This window comes from Danaus plexippus, chromosome 25 (genome assembly GCF_018135715.1).
Source record: "Danaus plexippus chromosome 25, MEX_DaPlex, whole genome shotgun sequence".
Classification (NCBI taxonomy): domain Eukaryota; kingdom Metazoa; phylum Arthropoda; class Insecta; order Lepidoptera; family Nymphalidae; genus Danaus; species Danaus plexippus.
Window position 1 is genome coordinate 3,722,413 of NC_083553.1, and position 18,725 is coordinate 3,741,137.

The following is an 18,725-nucleotide window of genomic DNA, read 5'->3' on the forward strand; positions in this document are numbered from 1 at the left end:
AACACGTGACTAGCTCAGAATTATAACACTCTTCAGATCTGTTGTGTATACTTGTCTTCTCACGGTTCTGCAAGGCATCCCTGAAGACTCTAATGGTTCTCTTAAGGAAACATCATGGACACGTGGTTATCTCAGGGGTAATCATGTTGTGCCCTGTCGCTGACAGATCCGGGGTGCAACAACATAGCGGCCGATGGCTTTCGCAGTGGTTTTGGTGAGTAGGGGCCTGCCCAGGTCGAGTCTCACACATCCTCTCCGGCCCCACCAAGGCCGGTAAGACGGCTCGTAAAAAGAGTTTCCCTGCGTCATCAAAAAAAAAAAGGGGTAATCATGTTAAGCTCAAAGTAACATTCTCTGAATTTTTTGTTTCGTATACTATAATCGTAGATGATCGCGTTAGTTATTGCTGCACCCCAAAGCGTGTCACTGTTTTACTCTGTTTCCAAGGTGACTGGCGAAACTGAGGCTGTAGAGGCAATGGTTTGGTTTGCAGCTTATTCCGATCCCACTTCTTATGTTGGAGTTAGTATAAAATCGTTGTTTTAAAAAGAGTGGCGTAAGCATAACTCACATCACCGATGCCTTTCTACTGGACTGCCGTCATCCTCTCAGGCTATCGAAGGTACCCTCGTAGATGGTACCCTCATTTTGTAGACATCCGATCGCTGCAATGTATGTATGTATGTACTTTTCCAAAGATAATAAATGTATTAAGCTAATTAATTTATTGCAAATGAAACTACCAGCTTACTTGTTTTCGTTAATTTCTTGCTATAAATATATTTGTTAAGCCAAGTTAATTTTAATCCCAAAAACATAGACTTTTTATATAAAGAAATGTTATTCTTAATATAGTAGCAAGGTCCTGAGAGTATTGTTCTGTATTTTTTGTAATCAAAATCAATTCGCGATGCAAACAATTCACATTTTTAATTCAAATCAATAAACGTGGGCGGTTGGTACCGTGAGAGATTTCAAAAGCTTTTAACAAATGCATTTTACGTGACCTTAGTCGCTATTTTTAGCCGTTTCTGTGAAGAAAATCATTATTTCTGATCGGATAAAGACACTGAATAAAATTAAGGTTCAGGGAACAGAGTTCTATTATGTGTACTCACGTTTGTCTTATATAAATTTATTTAATGAACTGAGGCACTAATGCATTTATGTCTAAAATAACTGTTTATTTTCTGTTATAATATGTTGTAAATAATCTGATTATTCGTTTTGTAATTTTATTTTTATCATCTTCGAAATTCGTTGGAAAGGACGGATCGCTCCAGCCTCCGGTCTTGGGGCCGAATCTGTTTGCGTTCCTCTGATTAAATCCTTAATTAGACTTTAGGTTTATTAAGTGCTAGGAGCTGTCGGATAAAAAACTTATTAAATTATACAAATCTTTAAAAAAACCGTACTTTATTAAAATTCAAAAGAATTTTAGCATATATTTACTATTTTTAGAAAAAAAGATTCAGTCATCTGAATATTTACGATGAAAAAAAACGAAAACTGAAACCACAAAATTGTTTTTTGGATCTTTATCCAAATACCTTTCGAATTCTGAAAGGAAGGAATGTGACGTTGACCGTGAGATTAATCAAACTGTTAAATCAGGATCTAGCAGACACGTGACTGATGTCAACACACCAAACATGGACGAAAAATATATGAGATATCATGAAAACTCTGACTCGAACGACATTCGAATAAAGAAAACTACTGAAACCGAAGAATACATCGCTTCTAAGTTAGATTTCCTCCTATCCAATGACGATGAACATTGACAAATTTTTCTGCCAGATGATTCTATTCAAAAGTCGGACAATTGAATTTATAGAAAGACCAGGTTAAAGTACAAAGGAATGACAACGATGTTTTTTGTCGTGGTTTAACTCGGATTTAAATAGGACTTAATATTAAAGAAAATGATTGCTATACTCACCATTAATTAAGGAATTGTATTGTCACTTCTGCCAATTATTTGAATCACATCTTCATTTCACATCTCGTCCGCCCGTGATCACGGTTGCTGAAAAGTAACCGAAACGTCGGGAATATGTAGTTTTAAAATAATAAAATCCGCGTAGTATATCCGAAATATATTAGTTTCATTTAAGTTTCTTGATTTTTTCATAGTGTGGAAGAACTGCTAGAGATATGCCAAAAGATATTCTGTAGCAACTGGAAAATGATGTATTGGATATAACGCTACTCAAGGCACAAGGCTACGACAATGCCGAGCGAATGTCTGGTATTCATACACAGGGGTACAAAAATTTCCGAGGATTAAATTCAGTCCATTTCAGCCCTTGTTTTAATTATTCCTTGAATATCGGAGTTCATGCAATTGCATGTATGGAAGGATTCCAGTGTGATGGCAATTAATGAAAGGAAAAACCAAAAAAATACATGTTTATCGAACACACGCCGGAGCTCTCATTGTGACTTAATAAAAACGTAGAGACCGTTGGAACAAAACTAATATTTTTCGGATTTACTACGCGTTTGTAATCATTTTTAGCAACATACTCCCGACGTTTCGGTTACTTTGCAGCAACCGTGATCACGGGCGGACCAGATGAGAATGAGAATGATGAGAAAAATATTACTTTTATTTTAATGAATACTCACGAAAGTCTTAGAACTCATTGTAGAGACCATTGTGAGTTAGTTTGAAACATTTTCAAGACTCAAGGAAAGTAAATTTAGTCACAAGACGAAGAGCAAGTTAACTCTTGCCAATATATTGCAAAATTATTGAAACGATAATTATGCTAGAAGTCTCAGATGATGCGATAGAAGTAGGGGTTGCGCTAGTACTAGGGGTTGACCAAAAAAATAAGGTAACTCGGCTATGTTAAAGTCACCGATAGAAGTATGGACGTTGCTGACAAATATAAAGCCTTAGAAATCTTTCAGTTTTCATACTTTATTATCTGAATGATTTATTGGATGATTATTTAATAAATAAATATTTCCACATGACTTTATTATATAAATACCGATCATCGGAGCTATAATTGTATCATAATCAAAACATTGTTTTGCATGAACTATTGTAGAGGCGATTATCTCTCGGTCAAGGCTAAAAATAGTTCGACATATTAACATTTGACCTAGCGCATCCAGCGACTAAGGACGACCGTTGTTATGAAAAAGAGATTTAGAAGATAATTCAAGGTTAATATAAAAAAAAGTTGTTTGTCTGTTAGTCTGTCTGTCTTGCAAAACTTGAAAAGAATTTAATTAAGCTTAAAATAGATCGAAATAATTAAAGCTGTACTTAAAGTCTACTTAAATTAAAGTGTACATAACAAATAGTCATAACATTAAACATCATTATGTAAAGATTTCAAAGACTCATATTTTTTTGTATGTATTAACTTCTATGTCCAGAATGTTGCGCAATAACTAAATTACATCGAAGAGCTCAACACTGCTTTTTCGTATAAAACCTTTTTAAAAAGGCTTTAAAGTTGTTTACATTATGAATATAATTCTTGAGTAAACATTACAAACGTAAAACCAACAGATATTTCTTCGAAGCTGTCAGGTGAAAATAACTTATCCAATTATACATGTCTTAAAAAATTACTAAATTTTTATTAAAATTAAAAAAAAACTTTAAGGATAAGTCTATCCACTATTAAAAACTGCAATATAAAACAGACCTTTCAGTTATTAAATTATAAGCCCGGTAATTTATATAATAGGAACGCTATATGCAATTGCAAATTAAATTCGTAGAAGATACCATTTTAAAATTAATTTGTCTAGTTTGGATTGCTTACTGGGGAAAACCTAACCTTGCAGTGTTGGCAGAAAGCCAAATGCAAAAATCAATGCCCAACTTTACCATAAATTTGCGAAATTTAATTTTACACAAATACCAATAATAACAAGATGTGAGAACACTTCAGCTTCAGCTTCAGGTTGAAGTACGATGTATTGGTCATAATTAGTTCGGATTGATACTTTCATAAATAATTCTTAGTTCATCTTTATGGCCCTAAACCCTGAATCCTAAAGATAAACAAAAACATTAAGGTAACAATATTGCGTCTTCGTAACAAAGATTTAAGAAATCCCATGTTTATATCTTCAGGGAACGAAAAAGTTAAAGAGATCGTTACAATAAAATGCGTCGTTCATAACTTTTTTTGGCAGACTGAGTGTAACCGATTAAAGTCATTTTAATATTTTGAACTCAACCTGATCCACAGAAAAAAAATATATTATTCCCTGAACAAGATTAAACAATTAAGTAGTTTTTTCCATAATAGGTAGTGCTGAGATTATGAATATTTATTTTTTCGATAAGAAGACAATTACAAAGTTATAATAGTGAAATAGACGTGTTAACTTTATGGAAACACAGAATATTAACTTGTTATAATGCTTATAATTTATTATTTTTTAATAATTAATACGGTTCAAAACATCGAAATGCGTTAAACAATACATGTTTATTTGAGATAAATCATTACAATAAATTACTGTAATTAATTAGTTATTATAAATTGATAACCGATAAACTTCTGAACCTCAATCAAAACGTCAATCATTTATAAGTTAAATGACAATGACAATGACATAAAATATCTAGAGGGAATATCTTTTTAACATAAAGGAGGTGATTTTGAGTTCATTCTATTTATAACTATTACAAAAAGCTGAATAATAAATATAATTTGGCAACATTTGCTAGTGCTAAATTCTCATTTCATTAAACGCAACAGAAATCATTAAAAAGCTATTGCAGAACACTGAATAGTAGTCAAAAATAGAATTTTAACACTATAAAGAATTGAATAAAATTAAAATATACCTAAAGTTTAATGAAGAATTAGAGAGAAGAAAAAACGGGAGACTTTAAGTTAGTACTTACATTACAACTCAATTCAAGACATTGTTGAAGCCACAGTAACTCTTAAATCAGTAGATGTATGAAAAGCATATATGTAATTAAATGTTTTTATTAGTTATTCAAAACTAGCATTCGGAAACAAAGTTGATCCGAAGCAGCTGAATGAATAAGCTTAGACTAAGTCTAATAACTTTCATATAAACTAAGCAAATATATTACTAAGAATTCAACTCCTGATATTTTTAAATAGCAATTCAGTTTATGATTAGCTCAGAAGAGATTGCTATTTATTAACACAAGTCCATTTAATATTATTTACATGAAATTCTTTATTTATTGATGTTTATTACTCTTTCGTGCAAAAACTCATGAATGTATTTTAATTAAGGATCGGAATATAGCTCAAGTTATGTAATTTCTTGTTTAATGAAATTGCCACGCGAACTTAGTAATACATAGTTGTATTTTGGGTTAAGACACGTGACATACGATTAATGGTACTACATCTTATCCTTAAGTCACCATATAAAATTATTTAAACATATTTTATTTGTTTCACTCTGAACTTACTCCGAAGTCGAAACAAACGACTACGAGGGCAAAATCTAGTATTGCTTTTGGTCGATAATAAATCTGGCAACACCACAAGGTAGCTATTTTAAATAATTTTGAAGTTGGTAGAGCCTAGCTGTGGTAAAGTTACTACAGCTCGAACATAGGCTGGCTCGACTGGGGAAGTACCACTCTCTCACAGAAGATCGGCGTGAAGTAGTCTGTAATGGCTGCGTTTCGTCCGATGAGTGAGAGAGCCAACCGGCCTTTCCCTTTTAAACCCTCGCTCTCCCTCTTCCACAATGAAAGGTGGCAATGCATCCGTAAAACTATGTTGCCGATGTCCAAGTAGGCCGTCTACTCGTTTGCCACCTCTAGCATAAAAATAAACACAAGGTAGCTATTTGGCATAATTAATTATAAAATAGTGTCATATTTTATATAAAAATCAAACTTCAGTACATAATCTATAAGTTTTAATTTGTTTCCAAATCTCCATAACACGAAAATACTTCAAAGTTCTATTCAATATTTACAATATATAATCTAAGGTTTCTAGAAATTTCAAGACATTACACGTACAACTACACGAAGATAATAATTTTCGCACCTTACAAAAAAAAATAAAAATTAATATATTACTGCGACTTGAAAAATATAACAAGAAAAATCTAGTTCACAAATAATAAAATATAACGGCTAGCTCTCTATTTCATATTTCTATATTAAAGCCAAAGAAATTATAATAAAAAAAAAAACACCGTTGAAAAGCTATAAACATTCGTTTACATATTTTATCTTGTTTCCTTGGACACACTACAGGCGAAAATAATACGAAGGAATTAAAACTAATTTTATATAAAACAAAACATACTGAATGTATATTTAATAGATATTAATGTGGAATATATTTTTAATTTTATTTTTTTTAAATACAACCGAAACAAACGTCTTCCCTCGTGAATCTTTGGCACTTTGGCAATTTTTAATCGAATATTTATCAAAAATCAATTTATAACCTTAACAATGCATTCTATATTCTTTGAAACATATATTGAATTTTATTAAGAGACAATGAAAAATCAAAAAACAAAAAGACAAAATGAAACTTATATATATATGTGTGTGTGTGTGTGTATATGTTTGTGTGTGTATGTGTGTGTGACATAGTGATAGTTTAATTGACTAAAAAAAATGTATTGTAAAAGAAAAAAGACATGCTTCTTTAATTTTTGATATATGTATTTTTTTTGTATTTTATTTCATAAAAAATAAAATATTCATACATAGCGGATACTTTTAAACAAATTTCCATTATCAAGAAATGAAATTCAACTGGTCTAAATTCAAACATGAAATGAATGAAAAGGCAAAAACAACTCAAATAATAACTAGCAAAATTGCAATTAAAATCCAGCAATTACTATGTTAATTGCATTGCGGCTTCACTGTAAAATTGAAAAGCAATACAATTTCACAGATAATTAATATATATATGAAGTACTATTGAATCGCTCTGGGATACACTGTTACGTGGTTAGTAATATTAAAAAATTTGGCAATATATTACATTGAGAATGTATGTCTTCTAAGTGTACGTTTGTACTAAACATCACGATACTTAAATATAAAATTTATCATACTACATAAATACAATCCCAAGTAAATGGCGTCCGTTTTGTATTGTGGAGTGAAATTGACGGGGTCGCTTACATTGGAATTGTTATAATTCTGTATTATTGCCATCAGACTGTTTGTTGTCGTTTGTGATGACAGCGTGATTTATTTTTATCATCATCATCATCATCACACAAATGTTCATCACTTCCATCACTGTTTCATCGGTTCTTATCACTGTTTACTTTACGTCTCCCTTCAAGGCCTGCTCCAGTACCGCCTTGGACGGTATATCTACTGTGACCGTCTTGCTGATAGTCGATAGTTGTGTGTCTGATGCGTCCACGGGTTCAGTCAGGATGCGCAGGGAAGAGACCTTCGCCCGCTGGTACGCTGTCACAGTATTCACGCTGAGAAACCTGAAGAACATGATGTGACATTAACATATAATATTATAACTTCCTAACAGACATACAGACTCATATACAAAGAAAAGCTTATCCATACATATTAGGGCCCATACATAAAGTGAGTCACACGAATTCTACGACTTGAACCCCTCCCCCCGTCCTTGTCACAGTTGTCACATTTCTACAACAACCCCCCCCCCCTTCCTGAATTGACGTCACACGTCTATTTAATTAAATATAAAAATTTTGCGTTTTATAAAAAAAAATGAATGTGACGTCACTAAACTATTGACCTCCCCATGCCCCTTGTCACACTTCGGTGTTACCCCCTCCCCATTAACATGTGACGTACTTCATGGACGGCCGTTACAACTCTTCCTCAATCCAATAAACGATGTCCGTTTATTAGTCGTGTGTGTTATGAAAAATAATTTTATTATTTGTCAAATAAATCGAGTTCCTCGTTTTGTGACAGAACCGGATGAAGATATTTCTGCGAGTTGTTTATCTCAAAGTCCAAATCAGAGATGTTAAAGCCTATCCATCCATATTTCTCGTATAATTGTCACAGTACTTGATCATATATCATGAAAATACCTGATGGCCACATAGCATATGAGGAGGGCGGCTCCAGCTGCCAGAACTCTAGGAACAGGCGCAGGGAACAGCTGGACGAGGACCCAGGCGGCACCTCCAGCACCACACATCGCCATCACACAAAGACCTGTGCGGACCCAGTGTGTAGCTGTAAACCCTCGCTCCCATTCAACCCTGAGGAATTAATTGCATGATGTTATATATATCAATCAATACATATTATAAAACAAAGTCCCTCGCCGCGTCTGTCTGTGTGTTCGCGATAAACGGAAAAACTACTGCACCGATTATCAAACAGTTATCACCACTCGATAGCGTGGTTCTCGAGGAAGGTTTTAGTATATAATTTGTTAAGATTTTGTATTGATTTGTGTGTACATTAACGATATTTGTTGAAGATGTCGGGAAACATGAGCCGTCTGAGAGCTTTTAATGAAAAGGCTGGCCTAAGTCTTTGAGATATAACAAAATACTATATGGTGGAATTGTGTATCTTATATAGGTCTACAGAAAAGTCCGCGGTGGCATATGGCTATACCTTAAGGATAACATACTATATACATTTTACAACTTCTAAAAATTGGCATTCCTAAAGCGTTTATTGGAAAGCTATTTACATAAATACGGTATTGAGTCTTAGCAAAATAAATTACTTCGTTGTCAGACCTACATCAGTATCCGTAAATTACTTTTTAAATCATTTGAAAGTTTAATAATTCTCAAAATTAAATAGGCTATTTTATATTTTTTGTAAAGAGCCCGAGCGAAGTCGGTCCTTCTACCTTATATATATATATATATAAAGTATTATATATATATATATATATATAAGGTATTTATAAGACTATAATATTCTCCTGTGATGTCTTACCTGTTCGTCTCTTGAACTATGTACGGCGTGTTGCATACTTTACACTTGAGACCGTCCGGAGTCGCAGCGCTCTGGAATTATAAATGAAATATATTAACAAATGAAATTTTCTTTTCAATAAGTTGCTTAAGGCCCTAAAATACAAAAAGTTAAAGGACCCTAAATGTTCTTGATATTTATATATAGGCAGCAGTTGTTCCTCTATCGTCATTCATGAGCAGCTTATCGCATACCTCCACGAGCCATCGACTCAGGCAGTCGTGATGAACAGCCGCGACATCCCCTGTACACCTGCAAGGCGTGATGAGAGGCTCCTGGCGCGAGCTGTCGTAACAGATCCAGCAGTCGCGGTGGGAACCCACGCTGCCAACCAGAGAGTCCGTCTCGACATTCTAGAATAATACCATAAAAAACTTTAAGTTTCTATGACCTTTTGGACCATAAATGAAAAAAACCGAATGAGCTTTTTGTCTTTGGACTCCTCGTTTCATCAAAACACGTAACATTCGTCATTCGACAGTTGATATACACATTAGAATTTATAAAGTTAGTTCAACCGAACACCTCAAGTTAGTGAAAGCGGTAGGAAATATTGTGTGAGCAAAGAACGCTAAGTTAACGTGTTGGAGTTGATATAAGTATGGATTAAAGTATCGTCACACTCACCGGAGCGGCCCCAGCGATAGATTTCACGCGTTTCGAATAAACGAACATGGTGAGAAAAACTGTCCAAAGACACCATCGCCAATGTTGGACCAGCCGACAGACATATAGCGCCTTATCGCGCCACGACAGTTGAGAAAACTCGGCTAAGCTCTGGGAATTCAGATCGGCTGTCATATCCAGCTAGTGGAGGACGGAAGCGAAAGCTATGCCAATTTTGATGGCAATATAGCAAATGATAGCACAGAAATCGAAAAAAAACGAATCCGAATTTATTTAATTTAATATTGACCAAATCCAATATTAAATATTCGTTTGAGAACGAAAACATTGAGAAGCCTCGAAGCAATGACGGACATTGATCACGAGAATAGTAAGGACAATACAAAAGCTTGTAGCGAAGACTTCGACAACCCGCCATGTAGAAAGCAAACAAATATAGACCCTATGGACACAACATAGGGTTCCGAATCGACTGTCCACGGGATATTGAACTAATCAGCTTACAAACAAAATGATTGTGATAGTTGAAGTTTAGTTAATTCAATGAAATTAATTAGTAATGAGTTGACTAAAAACTAAGAGTGAACACATTCGTTATCTGTATCATTTGAGAGTATGAATGAAATAAAAAAAAAAAATCTATTAAAAAAAATATTCGACCAAGTAAGACCACTGATAAGACATCCCTAAAATTCACGGTTTTTGGCACCAATTCCTTATGAAATGATAACTTGCCTCCGAAACCCACCAACATTAGCTCCAAACCAATACACAATAATAACTCATCTCCACAATCCACTAACCTTGGCATCAGCCGGTCGCTTGTTAGCCAATAGATCCGCCAAGCTGGCATCGTCCAACTGGCGCGCCAACAACCGGCGCGGGTTCAACAACCAAAGACGTTCGGGAGCCATACAGTTCCAGAGTACACACGGGAACCATAGCGCTACACCAATCTCCGCCAAACGGAACACCAGGTCGTGCCAATTACGTGACACTACTGGCACTCTGAAATATAAACACATATTAAATTATCCTTGCCTTATGATGTCTGACCGAATGTGATATATGTACATAATTTGCATTAAGTATATAGAATTCACTAACTTCGTCTTCCAGAATTCGCTGAGAGTTTCCGATGCGAGGAAACCAGCTATGAGTATCAACATGAGAGCCTGACTGACCAGCCCCAGCCGCGACTGATGAAGCTGGGAGAGATTTACTGATCGAGGGTCTATACTGCCATCGCCATCAGATAAATCTGTCTGGACACCCTGTTGGAGAACCAAATATCTGGATGACCAATTGGAAGGAGAACATTTTTGGGGGGAACCAGCTATTAATTCTATTATATCTCCAATATTCTACTAAGTGAAGTACAAGGAACACAGTTTCCTTCGTTTTCCTCCTATTAGCCATCAAAATTCAGATATAAACGATTTTGAAGTAAATAAGTTTTGAGCTAACTTCCTGATAATATTGAACTGATTGTGGTGGAGAGACATTTAATTATATATTTTTTGCTGCCTGGATTGTTTCATATTCCCAAAATCTGGGAATAAAAATAAAAACAAGAGTCCTCTCGCACAGGAACATCCTATTCATGATCAACAGATAATTTTTTTTTGGAAGTCTACCAAAAATAATAGCCTTACACGAGAATGTTGTTTCTAAAAGTATTTTTCTGCACATATATTATTTTGTTGGCATATATTACATAAAAAACTGTGTGTATGTTATCTTTGAAGTTGCGTATTCTATACCTGCTTAGCGACCAGCGTATCTTGAACGTCGTCACCCTCAGCGGCCGTAGATGGGCCGGGTCTTGGTAGTATGATCGTGCAGACTTTAGTCTCTTTGAGGAATTCCCCGCGAAGCTAGTAGAGGAATAAATTTATAAGAATTAATTATTTCATTAGAATGTAAAATTATTTATATTAGTGAACAAACATTAAAGATATTTTATGGATCCCGATGTATATTTGGACCTTATATATAGGATACTAGCTTTTGCCCGCGACTCCGTTCGCGTGGACATCAGAGTCGTTCTCTGCCACTACGGTCATTGAACCCGAACTGCACTTGATGGTTCCACCTTGGAGTTATGGGATCGGGATAAAAGGTAGCATATGTCTTATATCTGTCTGAAATCGGTTCAGCGGTTTAGGCATTAAAGCGTCACAGACAGACAGAGTTGTTAGAAAAATCGATTTTTATTTATGCATTCGTTACGAGATAAGTTCTTCTATACAATTAATAATTATATTATTATCGGTTCCAAGGCGTTATCAGAACAGACCACCAATAACAAAAATTATGACATCCTGAAATGGACCTTAGATGTAAATATATACGACATACATTCCGTCTCTCTAATAACAACAATAGGCCATTCAGCGACCTCAGATAACCACGAAAGGAAGCATTTGTAATAAAACTTTGTGAACTCATCAATCAACATTGACATCAATGTTGACTGATGACAATATTACACTAGTCAAAACAAGATAAATACCGCTTGATCGCTTATACATAAGTCTCACTAAATAAAGCCATCCTAAGTAGGTACGCCATCCTAAGTGGGTAAGCCATCCTAAGTGGGTAAGCCATCCTAAGTGGGTAAGCCATCCTAAGTGGGTAAGCCATCCTAAGTGGGTAAGCCATCCTAAGTGGGTAAGCCATCCTAAGTGGGTAAGCCATCCTAAGTGGGTAAGCCATTCTTTTTTGTGGTGGTCAAACATTAAGGCGACAATACCACTAGCACCTTTTTCTGTTTAAGAAGGTAGAATGTGCTAATTTCGTTTAACCAATTGAATTTAGCCTATTTTAAGAATTTACAGATACTTTTCAGATGCTTGAAACCATGAATCCAGATTTAGGGCTCCTGATGGTGTGGGAGGAGAATTTTACTTTCTGGTAGAACAGAGGTTCTAATTCTCAATGAAGGCACAGTAATCTCTCGGCGATACATTGAGCAAGTCATAAGATCCCATGCGGTGGTATTTGCTTAAAAACTGGTGCGTAACTTAAGTTAATTTTCCACAATGCCGCTAGAGCCACCAGGGAAGGTCTTGAAGAATCTGGTACACAGATGTTACCCTGACCAGCCACCACCACGGACCTTAACCCTATTGAGCACATATGGGACTTGTTGAGAAGAAGCATTCGGAACACAGATCTGCCTGCACTACGAAGTACAACCCATTAATGTGCTCAAACCCAGTTGGGAATAAATACCAGAAGAAAGGGTGCGAAGCCTGGTTGTGAATATGTCAACAGACTTCCAGACTGTGTTCAGAAGACTGAGTCTTCGCACGGTATTAAAACTATAAAAAAACTACTTTAAAAAATATATATAATAAAATTATCAACTCACCTTAAAGTAGACTTCGACGCCATACAACAGGAAAAATATGACGACTATGAATAGAAGTACAGCGTAGCAACCGTTGAACACGTGCTGGTAGAAGTTCTGCAGCAGTGACATATACATATATACATACAACTAATATATTATTCATTAATGATTAAAGAAAACACATTTCGTATGCCCTTGAATGTCGGGAGCATGTAGTTTAATATACTTAAAAAAAAAGCGTAGTAATACTGAAAATATTAGTTTTGTTTAAATGAATACTCGCGAAAGTCTTGCATCTCGTAAGTAAGTAATGCTTACTGTATGCAGGGCTTATTTGATATTTTTTCATACATTGTCATTCCATCAATAATTTCAATATATACAAATTATAAGAATTGTTTTTATATTAAGTGTGTTCGAAAGAAATTACTTAAATGCGAATTAATAATAAATAAATATAAATGAGTTAATTATTTACGAAACATTAAATATCTTGAAATAATATAGAAGAAAAGTCCAAAATCTATATATACATTTATATATATAATAAATAGTCTTTTTATAAATATACTAAGAATGCCGCGTATATATTTGAATTCCATACGCTATAGTCATGTTCACAAAGAGACAGCTTTCCAGCGTATTGACAAAGGACGTTCCTTTGTTACGAACCGTTATTAATAATTCAGAATAATTACAAACAGACAAACATACACATACATATAACACGAAACAATGGCGTTGTATAATCTGAGGTAATCTTGTTCAAATTATTATAATTATTAGTTAGATATATAAAAACGAAAATAACACAGCAGACTCGTAAAGACCGGGACTATAGCAATTTGTAGAAAATAAAATATGATTCTGTTTAAATAAAACTATTTACTCCATGAGTTATGAAATTCGTTCAAAAATATATAAATGAAAATTAAAATATATATATTATTCTTTGTAGATATATTTTTCTATGTGCTTAACAACATCGCAACAAGAGCTTTAGTAGATAAATTTGTGATCTAATGATTGTTAAAATGGTGTCCAAAAAAAAAAAACAGATCACTTATCTGTCAAGTTCGCTAATAGACTCATTGTTACATTTAAATACGGAACCCTAATTAATAAGAGTACATCAAAAATGTACATGTATAAATTATAACGCAAAATTATTCTGACGATTTGAATTTCAATGGAGTTAACCATTATGGTCATTATGGCCATTATGGCCATTATAATCATTATGAGCCATGGAATAAGACGTTGGATGTAAGCGGAAACAGGTGACAGGCTGGTGGCGAATCATTTAAATGAACCCCATCGAAGGTCGAGAAACCAGTTTGGATGAAATTGGGCTTGTATGAAAAACATGCTTAGATCTGATGGTATTACGAGGCGGTTATGGTGTGTCTGATATAAATTTCAAACTACCCACAGTGTATGGTTCGATAGAAAAGTTATATAAAATTATTTCATCATCATCATCAGCCTATCGGAGCCCGCTGCTGAGCAAAGGCCTCTCCTCACATGGAGAAGGTTAAAATCGTTTAATAAAACTTAATGGTACATGCCATGTCTCCTTTACATCTAAACAGCGTGTACGTATGTATCAATGCATTTACATTAAATTTTTAATTTAACTCGTAAAAGAATTAATGAATTAAATCTTGTACGTTAAGTTAACACGTCAAAGTGATAATAAAAATATTATCTTAGCTGAATTTTTTACTGTATTTTTGAGTAGAAATAATGTGATGATAAAAAAAATATAGATTTACAAAGAATTGATTTTCTATATATTATATAACAATCAAAATTATCTCGAAGTTTGTTCTCGATATATAATATTAAAAAAAAATATTGAGATAAACTATTATAATGTTATCGACATACGAAAACAACTATTCAAGAATCCTATTAAATATCTATATGACCAGATGAAGGCGCTATTAAATACTGACTAATTTTATCTTTTAAATCTTATCTTATCTTTTAAAACATACCTTCTTCTCGGCGGTGGTGTCCGCTACGTTTGTGGCGAGGACCTCAGCTGCCAGCAGCGTGTAAATGATCACATTGAAGGTCGCGAAAGCCAGGAATGTCTTGGACAGGAACCGAGGACGCTCCCAGCGGATGTCACGAAGATGGAACACCTGGAAAAATATATATATTAAAAAAAAATCCTACTACACTTACTAAAATTATTATTAAATTTCCTGTTTCTCATTAAAAAACTTACGTTAATACAATATATAGGAAGACGTATGAATGAAAATTAAACAAGAACATACATATGTACTTATTTTAATTTAATAGTTTTACGTAAAATTGTGACTAAATTAGATTAGATATATATATCTTGACCAAAAAATAATAATAAAGAAATTTATTTAAAAAGCATTATTAGTATTTATTAGACACGAACGTATAAATGCTCATATATTACACGCGAAAATTATATTAATCCACTAGAAAACTTGAAGTATGCTTGGAACGTGCGTCGAAGGCGGCCCTAGCAAATTCGTTTCAAATTTGGTTAGGCAGAGAGAGGAGTTGGGACGGTGGAGGTGAGCGTTTAACGCGCGTTAGATAGGGGCCCCTTAAACCTACACCTGGGTCGCATGTCCCAGGCACTGTCGAAGCTCCTCTCCCTGCAACGCGATCAATCCGGCACGCACACGGTGGATCCATGGAACGCTGAGAGGCTTCGTCTCTCTATGTATACTTATAAAAGAAAAATTTGATATCGTCTAGCCGTGATCTTGGTCGCTGAAAAGTAACCCAAACGTCGTGACTGTGTAGTTTCAAAATAATAATTAAAAAAAAACACGTAGTAATTCGAAAATATACATTCGAAAATATACATTTTTAAATTAATTTAAATTAATACACGCGAAAGTCTTAGCTATTGTTACAATAGAAAGGATCAATGGACAAGGTATACATTGTTGGGATTTGTGAAAAATTATAATCTGTGGATTATGTAAAAAAAAATATTAACGTGTAAATGTTTTAAATTCAATTATTCATATATATATATATATCGTCTAAATTATATCCTCTATATCATACGATATTTTTTGTTAGCATTAGTTATGTTCTTGTATCCCCAATTGTCATAACTAGTTATTCTTTTGTCCACATAAGGGAAAAAAACCTTTAATGGAGATTTCATTCAAATGCTATGTTAATTTAAAAGAAAACCGGTGATCTTTAAAAAAGCTTTATACAAAGTAAATGTGATATCACGCGTTATGTTAATTACATTATATATACAAATGTATTTGTACAAATAATCGATAGATAATTAATCGATATTAACTTATGTTATTTCGCCCTTAAAGTCATTAAAAATAATATTCTCTTTAGTCATATGAGTACAGCTATAAAATAAAAATTGTAGATATTTTTTTTTATTTCAGAATTGAAAATATATTACTGAGGTTGTTAAATTAGTATGCTTTTTCTATTGGTAATTAAAACAAAGAAGTCTCGTTTATTATAATCGTATAGAAATTAAGATTAAAACATATTTTTATTTCCAAATTTAACCCCTATTTTTTCCGTATGTTCAGAAAACAGTAAACGTGAAAAAAATTAAATTATTCCGTGAACTCAATCTTCGACATATTTTTAGAGTTCCTTATCCAATGGGTAAATCAAATAAGTCGAACATTAAGACATTCAGATATATATATATATATATATATATATATATATATATATATATAATATGTTGGAGATATTCAATAAAAAATCAAATATAACAATCAAATATGTATTATATTGCATAGGGAAGGTTGATGTCACGGTTCACGGAACAAAAATCTTAATAAGTTTCGTCATTAGCATAGTGCACTAATAATGAATTTAAAACATTAAATATTATACATATATAACATAAATAAGTTATATACATGATATTTATATCGTTGCATCATAAAAAATTTAAAATTTACATCTCTCTGTGGGTTTGTTGGTTCACAATTAAAAATTACACGGCTTTTTAAATTCAAACTCTGAAAAGAGCAATTACCTCTCGCTATTACGTCACTCACGTAATAATTTTTTCAGATACATAAAAAAAAGTAATTTCACGCCAATCACTGGAACACTAAATCCACGCTAGACTTATTACTTATTTGTTTAATGACACAAAGAAATTTACATTTAGATAATTCGACATCAAATAAGGAGCTTTATGTATAAGAGATATACATTAATAACGCTTAGTATGAGTTCGCTACGAGACACTGAATACAACGTTACCAGTACCTCATACATAAACCTTCGCCCATCAGTATCAACGTAGGTTAATGAGTGAAACGGTAAATGTACGTAGTGACTACGCGAACTCGTGCTAAGCATAGCGATTACACGCGGAACAAAAACAAAATCAATACACGGCCTTATATTTTATTTGCATAGCGACCTTAAGACCGTTATGTAATATAAAAATTTGAGACCTTGACAGAGCGGACAAATTAATAAGTTGTAATACTTATACAATAACTATTATGGATTTGGAACTATTTATAATATTATATACGTGAGAAAAATACTATACAATCAACGCATACTTTCTTGGTGACTAAGATAGGATCGTATCGAATACGCTTAACACGGGTCTGCATCGGCGTATTAAACGGACAATATCCAGTTTTTTCACACATATGAATAGTACTAACTGGTTTTGTTTAGTTTGCGTCAAACTTGTATTAAATAATATATATAAGATCTATCGATTTAAATATAAGATAAGGGCACCTGTTTTCCGGACTCTATTAAAAGCTCAGACTTACATAGGTAATATCCGATGGATTTTATATAAAAAAAAATATATAACCTTCATTATATCCGTCAGAATACAATAAACTGTTAACTCACATTTGTTTTTTTTTTTATTCAATAAATAAAGTATGTGTTATTACGTTATATTTATATGGATGTGCTTACTATATTGAAACTTACACATACGTGAGGGAATAAATTTTCGTTCATATATTATAACATAAATATATATTCTTACATGTTAAATTAATTGATTAAATATTGATTGATTGTTAAAATATATATATATATAAATAAGAAAATGTTACATTAATATATATTAATATGTTCAGTGGCTGTTTTTAAAGTTTACCTTAAAACAGATATTTAGGACGTTACTCGTTGAGGTAAATCGTAATGTTAGCTTTTATTAAACTCATTATCTGCAATCAGTCCTGAATATCCCCGGAACAAACAACATATTTCACGTAAAACCATGCTATGAGGCTAGCTATTTCCCTGTATGTGTATCTCGTAGTTTGGATCACATCAAGTGAGGGTATCTGTATGTTTATTGCAGACACACAATGGTCACTGTGATCTCATATGGTGCAGGTTATAGTTACAATGAATGGATTATGTCTTTATTGTTTGTGAGCGTCTGTATTGTTTACAAATATATATATATACAGAGAGAGAGAGATGGAGGGAGAGAGAGAGAAAAAATATTTTTATAATCTTTAATACTATATAGTGTTATAAAATCTTATTTGAGACAAATCTACGATAACGGATTCTCTCGTAACGTACACACAGACACATTCATAATAAAACCTCAGCTACATAGTAATATTTCGGACAAAAATTATTTAAATATACATATAAATATGAAAAAAAAATATATAAAATATTACATAATTATATACTATACAGCGTGTGTGTAATACCTCTAAGGTCAGACGGTGTATAAATCTTTAGTTATGGTTAATAACATATAGTACAAATGTCTTATAATATCGA

General features: G+C 33.3%; 1 protein-coding gene across 4 annotated transcripts in view; it reads right to left on the reverse strand.

Moving 5' to 3' along the window:
* Window positions 1-5,882: 5,882 nt before the first annotated feature.
* LOC116775055 (uncharacterized) overlaps window positions 5,883-18,725 on the reverse strand; it is a 53,680-nt gene continuing 40,837 nt past the window's right edge. For 3 of the 4 annotated variants that reach the window (XM_061524541.1, XM_061524543.1, XM_061524542.1), the window contains 10 exons: window positions 14,939-15,088; window positions 12,957-13,052; window positions 11,344-11,457; window positions 10,688-10,854; window positions 10,384-10,588; window positions 9,581-9,730; window positions 9,148-9,306; window positions 8,915-8,985; window positions 8,044-8,217; window positions 5,883-7,455 (listed from right to left, as the gene is read on the reverse strand). In XM_061524541.1, the coding sequence (XP_061380525.1) occupies window positions 7,278-7,455; window positions 8,044-8,217; window positions 8,915-8,985; window positions 9,148-9,306; window positions 9,581-9,730; window positions 10,384-10,588; window positions 10,688-10,854; window positions 11,344-11,457; window positions 12,957-13,052; window positions 14,939-15,088 (1,464 nt within the window). In that variant the 3' untranslated portion in view covers window positions 5,883-7,277. The remainder of the gene's footprint in view (window positions 7,456-8,043; window positions 8,218-8,914; window positions 8,986-9,147; window positions 9,307-9,580; window positions 9,731-10,383; window positions 10,589-10,687; window positions 10,855-11,343; window positions 11,458-12,956; window positions 13,053-14,938; window positions 15,089-18,725) is intronic. The other variant, XM_061524544.1, reaches the window with a different exon arrangement.